Raw genomic sequence first — 17427 nt, 5'->3', positions numbered from 1 at the left:
CATCCGTGTGGATGTTATTTGACACGTACCACCTACCTAAGCATTGCTGCAGACCATTTTCAGCCTTTCATGGAAATGGTATTCCCTGATACCTGTGGCCTCTTTCCGCAGGTGTCAAGCTACAAACACAAATGGTTGAAAAATGGTTTGATGAGTATTAGTTGTTGACTTGGCCTCCAAATCCCTCAGATCTCAATCCAATCGAGCATTTGTGGGATGTACTGGACAAACAAGTCTGATCCGAAGGCCACACCTCACAGCTTAGGAGGCTTAAATGATCTGCTGCTAACATCTTGGTCCCAGATACCAGAGCACACATTCAGGGATCTAGTGGAGTCCATGCCTCGTCGGGTCAGGGCTGTTTTGGCAGCAAAATGGGGACCAACACAATATTAGGCATTATTAGGACATACTGTTATCGCTGATCTGTGTATTTAAATCCATTTACATCCAAGTTTTCTTTAGTCATTTTGGCTGTATTTTATTTGAATTTTACAATATTACAAGTAATATTACAAATATTTTGATGTTTTGATATAAGATTTGTTAAAGTTACAAGTTAAAACAAGTTACAAGTTAAACTCCACACAGCAAGTAACTCAAGAACTCAGGAACCTGGGGCTATGAGGCATCAGTGCTACCTTCAGGGCCATCATGCTGCCTTCTGCATATATTACTGATATCTGTTCTGCTATCAGACCCCTTCCGGTAACAGTTACATTCATCATGCTGCGAGTTTCCCCAACATTTCTAAGAACTTTTCTTCTAGCTGGCGAAGCTCATTGTATTTTTCAAGAGTTTTGGTCTGTCCATCTGGCAGTGAAAGCCATATAGTTTGCTGGTTTTCTGACAAAATGGCCTTGATAAACTGTTTGTTTTGTTCCTGCTCTGTAATTCTGTCATATATCATCTTCATTTGCTCAGCAATCTCTTTTTTCAACTTATTTTGATTTTTCAGGTGGCTAACAATTTCTCTTAGAGATCTTTGTTGTTTTTTGTCATAAGCTTCATCTGTGTCTAGATTTTTGAGGTCATTTTCATATTCCTTATCAATCTGCTCATACTTCCCTAGAACTTTCTGTATTTGAGATTGCATTTTTCTAATCCAGACATCTTTAGCATGTCTTTCCATCTCCATATTTCTAATAATCCGATTAATCTGAGATCCATTTCTATTTCCTTCCACCATTTTGTCGATCTTCTCCAGCAGTTCTGAGACTTGAGAACCATCTCCACTCTCGTTAATGTTGAGACAGTGAAACCTGTTCCCACATTTCTCTAGGAGTCTCTGGACCTCCTGGTCTTCTGATTGGATAAACCCCTCAATCTTCTTCTTCTGAAGCTCATCAGAAACAGTGAAAAGGATCATGGTGTTTCTCCAACATCTCGTTCCAAAAATCTCCTCCAACTTCATGAGTGTCTTTTGTGTTTCATCTTCACTGAGCACTTTATCTTCTGAATACTTTACAGGTATGACCAGGAGAAAGGCTTGTGATTCCACAGTGTGGCTCAGTTCCTCTAGAGAATTAATAGGAGAGAACAAGTCAGGAGTGTCCACCACCAACACCTTCGTCCCGGCTATTAGCTGGGTCGCTGTAGTTGTAGATGCTGCAGCCTGGTTCATTTCCTCTCTGCCAAGGATAATGTTTTTTGCTGCAGTCTTTTCAGATTCCTCTCCCCCCAGCAGCATCAATCTCAGTTCTGTTGCAATAATTAATTCTGAAACAAAATAATAAAGGTAATTTACTTTTTTATGAAGTTAGGCCTTTTGACACAAACAGAGAAAGAAGAACATATAATAGAATATTCATGGCTAACTGCAGCAAGCATGAAATAGGACCTCCAAAAATCCACTGACATTTAGGTTTCTACTAGGAAAAAGATATTTCTTGAATTTTGTAATCATCTTTTCATCCCCAAAAAAGTAATTATACCATTTTTTGGTATATAATACAGGAATAAGTACAGGAAAAAGAATTTAAATTCAATAGACACACCACACACTTACCATTATTTTTAGGTAATTTCATTTCAGCTATTTCCTTTTTAAAATCTTCCAGTTCTTTATTTTCCTGTAATGTTTTATCTGTAGGTAAGAAAAGCATATAATACATAAAGATGAGAGGAGAAATATGCCTTAGACTTCTGCTAAGCTGGTGCTGTATGTTGCTTAGGTGTTTTACATCATAGTTCTTACACTTACCAACAGCTTCTGAATATTCAGGTGGGTTCTGAGGTTTCTGGTTTCCACTTAGTTTCTAATTAAAAATAAATAAATTAATGCTTCCAACTCACTGAGGCACTGACCAAAAAGCATTATATATAATATATATTTTGTGTAAACAATAAATGCACACAGATATTTAGAAAAAAAAAGCAAAGGAACAAATGAAAATGTGGCCATGTTTTGCTAATGTGACTTATGTCTTTTCATACTTACTTGTGTGCTAAATGGTTCTTCAAGTTTTCTGTTAAAATTTGCTAAATAAATAAAATTACATTGCATCAATGTCCATTGTTAAAAGCAAAGTACAAATAAAACTGCATTGAATTGAATTTACCTCCAAAGGCCAAGGATAATATCTGTACCTAATAAAATCAAACAAAGATTTTTTAAAAAAAAGTTAACATACTCCAACTCCAAAGTTGTTTAAATTGCATCCACCCACCATGAAAATAAGCAAACATGGATATATGAACAGAAAAATACAGTACATTCAGTATCTGTTTACTTTAAACTAAATGTCATATCCTCCATGGACAGTACTGTGTTCTGTGTTTTCATTTCTTAGTTGCTGAACATTACATTGTCGTATAGTTAATGTTATGTTGTTGAGTTTTCCTTGCTGTGCCTTGCCATGTCTTGTTTTGCCTTTGTCTCGTAATTTTGGTTTCTTTTTATCAACAGACAAATAAGCATGAAACATTTAAAAAAGACTATTATGACTATATATAAATATCTTAGCTATTTTGTTGCCAAACCTATCACTTTAAGAATAATGCTAGGAGTAAATATACTCCACTGTAAATCATTTGATGAAATACATTTTGTTTTTATTTTTTAAATGTGGAATCCACAATCAGTAATCTACCACACTGATTATATTGCATTTATATTTTATATTGTACATGGGCAGTTAATTATAATTAATGATAGCCCCATTAGGTTAGATGAACTATTTTCTTCTCTTTAAAACTCAGGTTTAAAAGTTTTCAAAAATTAACCTTATCCATTGTCTCAACAAATTGTGTGTTGAAACAACGATTATCTTTAAGTACGCACATTTTTAGGAAGCAGTTAAACTTTTATAAGTTTAACCCACTTGAACTGACTAACAGTGTAGTAAGGATTAATGTATTACTTTGCAGAAATACTTATCTGTCTATGCATAATAAATAATTTATTTTCCTGATTTTCCTGATGAAAGACCTAAACAGACTTTTTCATGGGAACAACGACAGGAAAAAAAATGAAATACCTTTGGTTTTATCTGCTTGTGAACATGTTCAATTGCATCAGAATTTTTCCGGCATTGCAGTAATCCCTGATCTTCATGGAACAGACAGTCAACTGTTATTGTATTTGCTCTTTTAACAATGCTACAGCTGTTTGGTACAACACACTCTGGATCAAATGTGCGATGGAGCACCACCAGAACAGCAGGTTTTGTGGCTTTGGAAAAGATACATACAGTATACACATTTACACATTATATTCAATAAAATTATAAGTTTATTCAACACATTATTTTAAATAGATTGTTGACTACCTGAAGTAGCATGAAGCTTTTTCTCTGCTCCTTCAATGTCAGTTCCAGCTCGTGTAGCAACAGGGCAGAAAGCCAGAATGAAATCACACTCATCCACCGTATTCACCTTCTGCAACGAGCGTATTTTCTGTTTAAGCAGAACTATGAAGTTCACATGACAGTTCAAAGTTACTCCAGTTTGAAGAATGAAGTACTTGTTCCCTGGCAATACATGCTCTGGCTTTGCTGTGAATAAAGAGAAATAATTTCTATTATAATTTTAAGTTTAAATTATAAAACATGTATTAACGTATATCATGGATCATGATGTCTGAATTATGAAAGCAGGTAATCTATACTGATATTGTCTGCAAATACTATATGCGTGAAGCATGGAGTTTTTGTTTTGAATTTGTAATTGTGAGTTGTCTTCGATGACTTCAGTCTCACTTTGTTCTGCTGTATTTTCACTGGGCTGTGTGTCTTTTCCTGCAGTATTATTTGACTTTGACTGATGCATCTGAGATTGGTCATGGTGATCCTTAGGTTTCTCAGCCATGTTACCTGTCTGCATTAAACAAATAAATCATTCATCAAATCTACACAACATTATCAGACATTATGTGTAGAATGAATGTGCATTGAAGTGTGATGTATAAATAATGTTCACTCATTCATGTTTATTAACTGCCTGGTCAGAGTTATGTTGGTTTAAATTAGGCTAAATCATCTTTCTGCAAAGCTGAGGCAATGCTCTGACACAGGCTTGGTCATATATCTTTAAGTTAAGTCCAAATTGATGGCAAGTTGAATGTAGCATGTTACAATTTGCATTCTAGAGTGGCTGTAGCAAAAAAATAGTGAAGGTTCTGCAGTGGCAATCAGTTGCTTGACCTCAATATTATTGAGCCACTTTGGGGAGATCTCAAACGTGCAGTTTGTGCAAGTCAACCAAAAATGTTTTACAGGAACTGGAGGCATTTTGCCAAAAAGGATGGGCAGCTATTCCACCTGAAAGAACTAAGCACAATGATTACAAAAGACTGCATGCCATGATTGATGCTAAAGGGAGCAATACACAATATTAAGAACTAAAAGTATGCAAACTTTTAAACAGGGATTATTTCCTCTTTTTTTATTGCCATGTTTTGTTTGATGGTTGTGCCATTCTGTTAAGCCTTACATATGAACTTGAGTCCTATGAGAAATAAGATAAATTTGTTTTAACTTCTCACTCATGTCTTCTTTAAAAAATGGTACACATCTTGCAAATTCTCCCAAGGTATACAATCTTTTGAGCACAACTGTATGTTGGTTTAAATTAGGCTATAAGTCATCTTATACATCATATAAATCATCTTTCTGCAATGTTAAGAAAATATTTTCACACAGGACATATATTTTTAACACTCTCACTGACCATAGAGATGTACATGTTTCATTTGGGTAATATTCTTTAATAACTTAATATCTATTTAACATGGTAGCCCAACTTTTCTATGATATCTAAAATAGCACAAGTTATAGTTAATAGTGGCACACTGACTAGACCCAGTGACTGTATGAGGGGACAAGATGGCCTCATTTACTCGCATTGTTCAGTTTCAAAGCCTCATTTGGGAGTCACCATATTGTGAAAACTGGAGCCAGTAGATCGTAAAATATTAGTGTTAGCTGCCTTGGTTTATGCCATCACATTGTTCACCCATGTTGGTTTGATCAATACAATACATATATACAATATTAATACAAGAAGTTAGCTTAGACATCAAAATAAACAATATACCAGAGAAAATATTATAACTCAATCGGCAATCCCCACATGCTTCAAAGAGTCCATCATTGTTCCTGTCCCGAAGAAACCCCATCCTGCTTCCCTCAATGACTATCGCCCTGTAGCTCTGACCCCAGTAGTGATGAAGTGCTTTGAGAGGCTGGTCAGAGACTTCATCATCACTTTACTACCAGGCACATTGGATCCACTACAGGTTGCCTACTGCCCAAACCGCTCAACCGATGATGCCATTTCCCACCTCCTTCACACATCACTCACCTGGACACTAGAAAGGGGAATTATGTTAGAATGCTGTTTGTTGACTACAGTTCAGCGTTTAACACTATAATCCCCTCCACACTCACCACCAAGCTGGAGCACCTGGGACTCAGCCCATCTCTGTGTCAGTGGATCTCCAATTTCCTAACTGGCAGACCACAGGCAGAAAGGATGGGCAGACATGTCTCAGCCTCACTCACACTCACTCAGCACTGGACCCCCCCAGGGTTGTGTTCTGAGCCCCCTGTTGTACTCATTGTACACATATGACTGCATGGCCACTACCAACTCCACCAACATCATCAAGTTTGCTGCCGACACCGTTGCGGTTGGATTGATCTCCGACAACAATGAGACGGCCTACCTGGAGGAGATTAGGACTCTGGAGAACTGGTGCCAGAGGAACAACCTCCACCTTAACATCAGCAAGACTATGGAGCTGATAGTGGACTTCAGCAGAAAGCAGGAGAGGAACTACCAGATCCCTGTGATCAACGAGAGCCCAGTGGAGAGAGTGGACAGCTTCAGATACCTCTGTGTTCACATCACGCAGGACCTGTCATGGTCCTGTCACATGTGGATCCTGGCACCGTGGTGAAGAAGGCCTGGCAGCGTCTCTTCCACCTCAGACACTTGAGAGACTTTAGACTGCCCACTAAGGTGCTTAGGAACTTTTACTCCTGCACCATTGAAAGCATCCTGACGGGAAACATCACAACCTGGTTCAGGAACAGCACCATGCAGGACAGACGAACTCTTCAGAGGGTGGTGCGATCAGCTGAGCGCATCATCCGTACCAAGCTCCCTGACCTGCACTCAATCTACAACAAGCGGTGCTGGACCAAGGCCAGGAAGATCATGAAGGACATCAGTCACCCCAACAATGGACTTTTCTCCCAGTTGAGGTCAGGGAAGCACTTCCGCTCCCTGAAGGCCAACACAGAGAGACTGAGGAGAAGCTTCTTCGTGCAGGCTAAACGGTCTCTCAACCAGAACTCCACATAGGACTCAACTGATTGGACTTGCTATGCTTCCTACACACGTGTTGGAAAACACCAAACCGTAACATACACTTGCACATTTGCACATCACAGGACCATGACACACAATACACAAAACATAAAACATAAACATATATGGCACATATATGGGATATTCTGGTCCCATTTATACACAAAGAGGACTTGTGCACATCACCACTTTAAGATGGACAATACCACTGCTTCTCATCATCTCATCACCTTATTTCACTGAATGTCCACCCCGTACTGCTGCTGTCTGCACCTTGCACATGATTGCACACTATACACTTTATGTAGTTCTGTATAATACAGATTTACAGATTTACATATCTTACATTTCTTATATATATTCTATATATTTATATTCTGTATACACATATACCCTACCTTACTTTATTTATATTTATATTTTATTTATATTATATTCTATTTTTATTTACCTACTGTGAATTGTAGCTTTTTATATTTTATAATTGTAGTTTTTTTTTATGTTTTATATTACGTATTTTATATTTTACATTTTATCCTGGTCTTTTCTGTCCTTATTCCTTTTCCTTTTTTCTTTTCAAGGGTCAAAGCAAATAGTCTTGTAAGCATTTCGCTGCATATCATACTGTGTACAATTATGTATGCGACAAATAAAATTTGAATATGAATTTGAAATGCAAAGAACTTCTCACTGAAGGTCGGTTATAACATTTTAAAGTCTACCATTTAAGACCAAGCAAGCGAGGGTTTAAACGAAAACATCAATCAAGAACGAAACAGAAAATAGGTCAGTGCAATAAGTAAACATTACACTACAGGGGCAGAGACTGGACATGAATTGAAAAAAACGCGGCTATAAGAAAAAAGACGTCGAGCGGAACATACACCGAGAGCACAAATAAATTATTTAATAATAATATTCAAATATATAATAATATTTAAAAATAACAAGAATTTAAACATTCTTTAAATTTAAATCTTTATATTGTTTTCCTTACGTAGTTTGAGTGCTCATCTCCTATAATATCTCCTCCGTGTTAAGCGGGAGACGATGACAGTTTGAGTGCTCACTAGGATCATACATTTAGTTAATTGTAAATTCAATCAAGTGATTGATTAAAATTAACATTAAATTGGCTGAGGGCCAGTTCACAGCAGAATAACATGGCCGTGCCACTGAACTGTGCGTCTTCATGACTTTGCATGGCTTTTTGACTGTCGTGTCCAAAACTGTCACTTCTTCCACACCACTTTATTCAGCGTTGAACATCTATAAAACATCTTTATTGCAAGAAAACTTTTTTTTTTTTTTTAATATGAAGGTCCTTTACCTTTCGCTAAAAATGGTTAAAAGGCTGTACCGCAGGCAGCCACTAGAGAGCTTTCGAGACTCTTTCTTCCATTTTGATTTCTGTTACGTCCAATCCATATGACGGAAACTAGGGCAGCTGTTTCCTCCTACCGACACACAACACCAGGCTTACATGTAAATAGCAAACACATACATAACCTGCCTTTTCATTTCCCTCAACTCAAAGATTTATATAAAAGAGATGATTTATAACACAAACAAAATAAGCGCATGATGTTTAAGAACACTCATTCAAATAATAAAGTAAAACGCCTCGACTGGTCCCATGGGCCTGTGGTCATAAATCTCTGGTTTTGCAACGTGTAGTTATTTATTGTTTAGATATGTAATAGCCTATTTGGTTATCTGAGTTTATAGTTTCTGTACAGTGTTCGGCTCGAGTGAAAGAAAAGTGAACGTGGTAAACGTCGTATTAGCGCCATTTATGGAACTAAAAACGTTTTAGCTGCTGATAGATGTGCGAGGTATAACGGTTTACCCCTCAGATAAACTGTGTAAACATATGGTAATATATTATTATACGATCATATATAATACAATACGCGTTATAAACGCACATATAGTTTATGTATGTAGAGCTGCAAAGAGCACCTACCTCCGCCGTCCTCCAGCGTGTGAACGTGCTGAAACGCATTTAACTTTCACTTTCGTTTTGGAAAGTCCATGATAATCTCTGTGAACTTGCTCGCTGCCAGGTTTCTGTTCGTTTTAGGCTCATGCACATCTTGAATCTTAGGATTTTAATTATTTCATATTAATTTGGCTTGCTGAATTGTCATACTGGTACTGATCTGGGATTTTTTTTGAACACCCAGATCAGCTACGTTCAACTAGGAAGATAAAACCCAATTAGATACACAAAGTAGAATTTGTATATCAGGACATTCATTATATATTGTAAATGCTGAATTTGTTGGTCATTACACACAATGCCTTAATTATATAATTGTAATATTTTTGATTATTGGAAATAATGTATCCAAATGTACTCATTTAAATTCTCTAGTTTTACTATAAAACCGTCTAGTGTAAAATATACTAACCATTTGCCACTAAAACAATAAGTTGAATTGTTATATCTCTGTAACTGCCAAGGACATGATTTCACAGAGATTTGCCTTTTTTTTTTTTTTTTTAATGTTTCTCGTATTCATTTATGACGAGTTTGTTCATTGTTTAAAAATACTTAAATGAGATGTATAAATATGATATTAAAGTAAGTAATAAGTAGAGAATGTGTTTCCTTACAATGTGTAAAGTCAGGGGTTCTTTAAGAAATAGTTCCTATTGAAACGTAAAAAGGTCACATGTCCAGGTAGGGTGAATTGTGGGATCATTGCATTATGGGTGGAACTAACATGTATGCAGAGACACACTAAGGGTAAACATCCAGAAAAAGAGTTCTTTATTTGCATGGTCTAATTCATATTTTAATTTGTTGCAGTTTGTGTATAATGTTGCTTTATATCACTTTACATGAACAATGTTATTTGTAAATATTGATGTCATTGGTTTCGGATTTGTTGCACATGTTCACTTGCATATCAGCGGACAGTTACATGAGAGACTTGGAAATAGACTCCGGGAAATGCATATTTGAACATTGTATTCTTTATTTCTTTAAGTTTTCATGGTGTCTGCTGAAAAGAGAGAGAGAGACAGAAAGACAAATAAACAACAAAAAGACATCTGTATGAAGCGCGGTTATTATTTCATTAGACCAGTACACCACTACAATCTCTCTCATAGTGTTTGTTTGGCCAATAAATTGATTAATGAACGTTATAGATAGATAAAATTATATTGTTGGGAATGATACTTTTATCACCATAACTGCAAATTTATGGAGCATAGAAAGGTAGCACATTTACAAATAGGTTTTTTTTTTTTTTTTTTTTACGATTTCTGTTTATTTTAAGCTTATTCAATATCCACAAAACACCATATTCCATTGGCAAGAGCTAGGAGAATAAGAGATGGACTAGGAGATATAATTTGGAAGCACAGAATTCATAAATGCATATATTATGATTGAAGGTGTTTAAGAGTATTAGGTATCCAATGAGATGCAGATGCAGAGTGACTAATAGCAAGAGAAAAAATCATGTAATGGCATTCAGGTCTGGACTTGTAGCATTCCCTAATTTTAATAGAGCTTTAGTGCAAGGAAAAGGTAAAAAAAAAAACAAAAAAAAAACTGAAACTGACAGTCTAATAAAATATTTACTCATTATCTGCATTCTGTTTTAGATTATTTAGCACTGCAAAGGAGGAATACAGTTAATTGGAATAGGAAATAAAGGGAAAAGAGGATTAAGTGTCATGGGTAGTCTCCAGTAATTGTACATCTCTCAGCTAATTCAGCATACAATTTATTTGCTTCCTTTATCTGTTGGTCTTTCTCTTTAAATGGTCTATCTTTTCCTCAAGCTCTCTGCTGGAGTCATCTTGCTTCTTCATGTTAGAATTCAAAATATCTCTCCAGATCCAGGAAAGGTTTCACTTCCTTTCTCTCTGTCTCCATGTTCTCCTCGTCATTACACTTTTCTCTGTGTACTTTCACATTTTTGTCATTTTCACCACATTTTGCTCTTTCTCTTCTGTCTGCTCTTGCTTGTGTTTCCTCCTTGTATTTTTGTCCTTCCATTTCATGTTTCTCATCAGTTAGGTTGCTGGATCAGTTTGGTTCTTTAGTTCAACGTGAATCTTTTCCTCAATCCCTTCAGACAAAGCTAGTGTCTTCAGATAAATCTTACCGCTGTAGAATTTCTCTCTGTTTGCACCTACTATCTTCTCTATTTTCTCCAGCAGATACTCTGGGACCATATTCATTCTCCTTAATGTTCTCCTTCCACATTTCTCTACAAGAGTCTGGACCTCCTGGTCTCTTGATTGGATAAACACTTCAATCTTCTTCTTCACAGATTCATTAGTAACACTGAATATGATCATGGTGTGTTTCCAGCACCTGTCTCCAAAGATCTCTTCCATCTTTATGAAAGTAAATTTTAATTCTTCTACTGTATTAACTCTGATGTCTTCTGAAAGCTTTACAGGTATAATCAGGAGGAAGGCATGGGGTCTGGGTTAAGACAGCTTCTTTCCCATCATTTCTTAGTTTCTCCACAGAGAGTTCAGCTGAGAACAAGTCTGGAGTCTCCACAACAGTCACTTTTTTCCCAAAGTGAAATTTTCCCAAAGTTTTCTTTCCCTAATACCAAAATACTAAAATATGGAGTTAATATGGAGTTATCATTTAAAATTAACATATGTTATATTCTGCTAGCAGAAGGATTATCTGAGAAACATTATTTTTCCTGTTCCTAGTGATGTGTAAAGGGTTAAAAATTAATTGGGAATAAATATCAAATGCATTTGGATCTTTGAAATATAATTAATAATTTAGGGTGAAGTATTCATGCACATTTAGGCTACCCAAAAAAGATGACAAAATATATAACAAACAGGAAAGAAACAGGCACTTCTATATTTTATTTTGTTTCACTTAAGAAGTGCACTTACATGGTGCAGTGTACCTACATGCTTACATAACTCCTGGGCTGTATACCAGAATTTGCAAGACTTTACACTGTGTTTACAGTGTGTCTGGTTTAATCAAGTTTATTCAGGGTCACTTGATGATTTGTTTTCTACTGTGTTTTTGTCTTTTTCAATATTTTATGTTTTTTTGTGTTGCAAAATATTGACCAGACAGCTAAATTGTTTTAATGTCTCACATTAGACATGTCACAATAAAACCCTACTATTAAAGAAAAATTACATGACTCCTTGAAAAGAGATGAAAGTACTATTTATTATTTTTAGAAGGAAAATAAAGTAAAATAGATAAAATCGTAGATTTAAAAGCCGTGTGAGGACTTTTTGGTTAGGTGAGATATGAAATAGTACATGTTTAAGGATGGTCTTAGAATTACACTATATTTCAGCATTTATGCACACTTCTGCCGCCTAGTGTCCACGTCAAAGTTTGTTTAGCAGTTTTGAATTTACTTAGTTTAATGGGGGAAAAAATCTAGAATACTAAATACTAAATATTAAAAACTAATAAAGTTGATAATGAATAATCAACACAACAAAACCCTGGTACAGCAAACTCATCCTTGGCAGAAGGTGATTCAGCTAGCCCTGAGGAGCAGACTGTGCTGGGATGACTTTAGTTTAAACTCAGTTCATTAAAGCTGAAATACTGTCATCGTAGCAAAACGAACTTGCAGAAGTACTTTGCTCTGAATTACAGTCCATGTTGGGTGACAACTTATCAACAATTTAGAGTGAAAGCAGAGTTTTCTAGCAGCATCATTTCGGGGGGGACATGTTGTCAGTGAAAAATATAGTGATCGATATGGAACAGTCACTTTCCACTTGTTCTGATGATATTCCCATGTTGCAGGACAAGGTGGACTCTCCCTCTGCCACTGTTGCAATATTGGCAGATAAGTGTGAAGAGCATGTTTGCCTCACAGGCGAGTTCAGGGCCACACACATACATAAACATTTATACATCCTGTGTACTGGATAATATCAACATCAACATGTCAGACACATGAAACACTTTCCTAATTAGAAGCTGATGTATATATTTTTATTTTTAAGCACTTTATTATTATTATGTAGTTGTGTCAGTTACATCACTTTCAACGGTGTAGTCCATTTTTCCTACTGCTGCACATTTTATTTCATAATCAGTGCCTTCTTTAAGATTTGTCAGTGTAACTCTATCTTCAGTGACAGTCTGAGATTTCCAGTCATTCTCTTGTTTCATTTTGTAAAGTAGTTGCCTCTTCAGTGTAGCAGCACATGAAGACCTCAGCTGTACTGTTATGCTGTTATCTGTGACACGTTCAATGACTGGACATGCCGGCTCTGATGGAGGAACAAAACAGGTAGCTGCACTGCTTCGATTCTCATACATTAGGATACATGTGTTTGAGGCACACTCTCTACAATAAACTTCATGTTTTTGTTATTCTTATTTAAAGTGATCAAATCCTTAAAAAGTTTTAAATTATTCCTCATGTGCATGAGCTCCTCAGAGGTCCATGATTTTTCCTGAAAATCTTCACCGAGTGTATTTTCACTGGGATCGTTTATTCTTGCAGGGTTCAGGTAGATCTCTTGTTTGGTCAGGAGAAGATCTGTGTGCTGAAGACAAGTAAAAGTGTAAGCAATGAAATTCTCCACATTCAAGTCCACATTCAATAGATATTTCTCAACCACTTCTGCTCCCTGGAGCTTTTTTAGCAGTGCTTTTATTTGGTTGGATTCTTTTTCTTTCACTGTTATCCACTGCTGAAGATCACGGCTATTAAAAGGAGATTTCTTATGGGCTCCTAGAAGTTCACTTAGGATTTTTATATCTGCTTTACCTCCACGGATTTCTGGCAAGACGGACCCTAGTTTTTTCATGAAATCTTGTTTATACTCAACACAGAATTTCTGAAAGTCCTGAACTCGATCATGAAATGTGTCGAATGCTTTTGCCACTGTGTCTTCCATCAGGTCACCACATTTCATTGAAGTGACATTTCAATTCTCAATCACTGATTCCACAGCTCTAATGAGATGTGTAGAGATGTGTCTTTAAAGTTTGGCTGCTCTTGAGTCCAGTTTAATCAGAGGATAAAGCCACACTTTAACAGGAACTGCATGTTCTCCATTTTCTCCAAGCATCTTTGGAAGATCATTGTAAACTTTGACAGCATCTTCAAAAGTTGTTGGATTAGAGGGCAACTTGAAATCACCATAAAATGTACAGTTCAGTTGTTTCATTTCAGTCTTCTCATACTTGTTTGCATCTACTTGTAACCCAGCAGAAAAAAATGCTTTTCAGCTTGTCACCAGTAATCTTTCCTCCTCCCTGTTTATTTGTTGTCTCCTCAGACAAATTCACCGCTTTATCAAATACAAAGTAGGCATCCGCTCCATATTAGAACTGCTGTAACCACGTGTTGCTATATTATAATCAAATACTTCACAGTGGCCCATTTTTTCTTTCGCCAGATGATCCATAATTAACTGCTCGTACCTGGTTGATGTTCTGTAGTTCAGTGTCAACCGTTCTTGTTTAAATGACTTTTTAGTGTCATTGAAATATCTGGCTGCACCACTAAGATTGACATTCCCTCCCAACAGACTCAGTTTCAGTTCACCATCAACTTTCATTTGCTTTGATTTTTCCTCAGTTGTGTCTGAGGTTGTAACTGTGAACTCTGTGTTATGTTGTGAACTAACATCTTTGTTATGCAGCAGCTGCTCTCGATCCCAAAACGTCATTCCTGTTAGCAATTACAAACAATACTATATTAATTAATTAAAATACTTTGATTAAAAAATACTTGTCAGCTTTATCTGTTTCTAAGTGCTACAACATAATATGGAAAGTCTAAATGATTCTTCAAACATCTGGATACTTTGCTTGGGGCTCAGTTGGTTTATGGTTTTGGTGTCAATTAAATATCACATGGTTCCATGGTATCAGACGATTACTGCAACTTATAGAATGCACCGAAAACAATACAATATGTTATTCTGATTCTCTGCACCTGAATCTGCACGAATGTATGACTGGATTTTTTTTTTTTTTTTTTTTTATTTTATGATGGTGAGTTACAAATGTAATGTAAGCAGCATGTTTGCATTCAAGAAAACTGAGAGACAGACACAATAAGGAAATATTGTTATACCTGGTACTACTGAATCATTTCTGCAGTCATACAACATTCCCAGTTGAAATGGCCTGCCCAGGGCTGCAGTTTGTATTATATTTTCTTGTGCAGAAGCCATGTTTGAAGATGCTGACACTGATGCTGAACGTTTAACATTAAACTCAACCTTTAAAACAACAAATTTGGACAGAAAGCAGGTGTAAATTGAGACAATGCAAAAAGAACAACAAACTTCCTAAAATAAAAAATCATATCACATCCAAAAGGGACGAAGTGTAATTTTTAATTAACTTACTTAAGTCACTTTAAGGTTACTTATGCCATGAGAAAAGGAAAAAAAAAAAAGCTTCAGCCACACAACAGTTTGTTATAAGTGCTTATAAGGTGTTTATACATTAGGTGCTTATACGTTTAATATTTGTGTAGTTTGTGAAAATTTTACATAAATTGCTGTTTGTGTTTTTAAAAGTAAAATGTAAATTTATTGATTTTTTTTAGTCAATTTTTCATTTTCATTTCTTTGTCTGTACCGCTTATCCAGTCTATCCTCAGGTCACGGGGAGCCTGTGCCTATCTCAGGCATCATCGGGCATCAAGGCAGGATACACCCTGGACGGAGTGCCAACCCATCGCTGGGCACAGACACACTACAGGCAATTTAGAGACTCCAGAGAAGCATGTCTTTGGACTGTGGGAGGAAACTGGAGCACCCAGATGAAACCCACACACAGTGAGCGGGAGCAAGATTCGAACGCTGGAGGTGTGAGGCAAGCGTGCTAACCACTAAGCCACCATGCTGCCTAGTCAATTTTTGCTCTTTATTCCTGCAATAGAATGTTCCTAAAATAAATTATTTAATGAAACATTTAAAAACTTTTCTTGGCAAAGCTTACAAACATGTGTAAACAAACAAACAACAAATGAATTATTTAATCCTAATATACTGAAATGTATTTAAACTTCATACACACATCACATTTATTAACATCTTTCATATCCAGATGATAAAAAGCTTCTTTTAAAGTAAAATATTTTTATTTGCAGAATCAAGTGTGCAGTTTTCCAAGGTTAGAACGGAAAAAATTCCACCGGCCTGCACAAAGACTGAACACAACCCCAATGAACAAATTTGTGATGAACTAGAATCCCAACTGCACATGCTAGGTTTTGTTGCTTGTTATCAGTGCCCAAACTCACTCATGCTCTTTTGTCTTTTGTTGCTGAAGGGCCAAATCCCCATACTATATTCCAAAGTCTAATAGAATGCCTTTATCAGAAGAGTGAAAGGTGATAAAGCAGCAAAGGGGGAAATGCCCCATACTAATGCCCATGGACTCCCAAAAATTGCTCCATTTCCTAGTTGCTCCATTCCATAAGTTGTATTTCACCTAGTGGTCAAACAAGCAACAAGTGCTAATAGGCATTAGTAATTTTCTTTCATGTTGCCTCATGTTCACTTTATGAACGTTTCCAGTGGAAGAGTGTTGATAACAGGGCTGCCAGAGTGGGCTGGGTTATATTAGTCTGAAGACACCAAAATCATGTTTCAATATATTTGCAAAAAGTGTAAGTGCAGTCTGTGTACCTATGATGTTCAAAATGATGTTTTTTATGAGATACATTGCAAACACTGAGAGAGCCATGACCATAAATACAGACATTACATAAAACCTACAATTTCCACTTAGCAGAATGTTTCATGTAGTCCCTAGAATCTTGGGATCCTGTATGATTATCTAAATATATCTTCGTCCATCTAAATATCCTAAAAATGATATAACACCACTATACACCATATAATTGTATATAGTCAATCAGGCATAAAATAGTTAACATGGTTGTAAGTGAGCGTTAAAAACAGGAAACACTAGTTACTTCCTGATGAAAGAAAATCAGAATTGTTCTGTATCAGAATGAAAAAAAAAGGTAAGCCAATATCAAACACACACACACACACTTAGCCAAACACAGCAAACTTACAATACGTGAGTCCTTCAAACTGTCGGCCAGACTCTCCCTGTACCTTTCACTTTCATTCTTATTCATGTCCTGTGTTCTCTCTTAACCCTCTCACTGCCGGCTGCATATCAGCTTATCATCTTAAATCGCCTTAAACAATAAAACTACAGTTTGAATTCTTCAATTCTCAAATTCAAATGTTTCCTTTTCGCATTTACCTGAACCTGTAAATAAAGCCACCAATTTGTATTGTCTTGTTTTATCTAAAGGTTAAAAGGGAGGAAGTATTTACAGCAGGGTAAACAAGTATGACTCAGCAGGGTACACCCTGGACAGGAATAGCTCTGGTATTTAACTGTCAGTAATCCTGTTTTCTATTTTATTATTATTATTATTAATTTATCCATTCACTACAGGGAAGTATAGAAATGATCAACGTATCACATTTACAAAATCACAAAAGTGATAGTACTGAATGCATAAAATTATGAATAAATTCAAACCAAGAAACAGATTTTAATACATTTGACTTCCTACACATTCCCTTTATAAAACTAACGAAACAAAACAGAACATAGGTAAAAAAAAAAAAAAAAAA

At 36.1% G+C, this 17427-nt stretch overlaps 1 protein-coding gene and 1 pseudogene across 5 annotated transcripts; both read right to left on the bottom strand.

Annotated features, from left to right (window-relative positions):
• Positions 1-450: 450 nt before the first annotated feature.
• LOC131348720 (girdin-like) lies at positions 451-8828 on the bottom strand. 5 transcript variants are annotated; one of them, XM_058383873.1, is made up of 10 exons: positions 8780-8800; positions 8144-8270; positions 4200-4317; positions 3771-3995; positions 3480-3673; positions 2562-2589; positions 2441-2481; positions 2204-2258; positions 2009-2086; positions 452-1719 (listed from the first exon to the last, which is right to left on the bottom strand). In XM_058383873.1, the coding sequence occupies exons 3-10, from the start codon at positions 4306-4308 to the stop codon at positions 725-727; spliced, it is 1725 nt and encodes a 574-aa protein (XP_058239856.1). In that variant the 5' UTR covers positions 4309-4317; positions 8144-8270; positions 8780-8800; the 3' UTR covers positions 452-724. The 5 variants fall into 5 exon arrangements, with proteins under 5 accessions (XP_058239857.1, XP_058239856.1, XP_058239854.1 ...); XM_058383874.1 differs by lacking the exons at positions 8144-8270; positions 8780-8800 and adding an exon at positions 4644-7222 and having other exon boundaries at positions 451-1719; positions 3480-3550; XM_058383871.1 differs by lacking the exon at positions 8144-8270 and having other exon boundaries at positions 8780-8828.
• A 3252-nt stretch (positions 8829-12080) lies between these two features.
• Positions 12081-17086, bottom strand: LOC131348675 (stonustoxin subunit beta-like; annotated as a pseudogene).
• Between the last annotated feature and the right edge of the window lie 341 nt (positions 17087-17427).

Source organism: Hemibagrus wyckioides, linkage group LG28, assembly GCF_019097595.1.
Source record: "Hemibagrus wyckioides isolate EC202008001 linkage group LG28, SWU_Hwy_1.0, whole genome shotgun sequence".
In the NCBI taxonomy this organism is placed as follows: domain Eukaryota; kingdom Metazoa; phylum Chordata; class Actinopteri; order Siluriformes; family Bagridae; genus Hemibagrus; species Hemibagrus wyckioides.
This window is presented reverse-complemented; position numbering and strand designations above follow the sequence as displayed.

Bases quoted from the DNA above. Each gene is read 5' to 3' on its own strand.
- LOC131348720 (XM_058383870.1), bottom strand. From the start codon at position 4,730: ATGCCTCCAGTTCCTGTAAAACATTTTTGGTTGACTTGCACAAACTGC. The intron at 4,318-4,643 runs GTCAAGCAACTG...TGTTTAATGCAG, and splicing joins AGTGGCTCAATAATATTGAG to ACAGGTAACATGGCTGAGAA. The intron at 3,674-3,770 runs GTAGTCAACAAT...TCTTTTCCAAAG, and splicing joins AAAGCTTCATGCTACTTCAG to CCACAAAACCTGCTGTTCTG.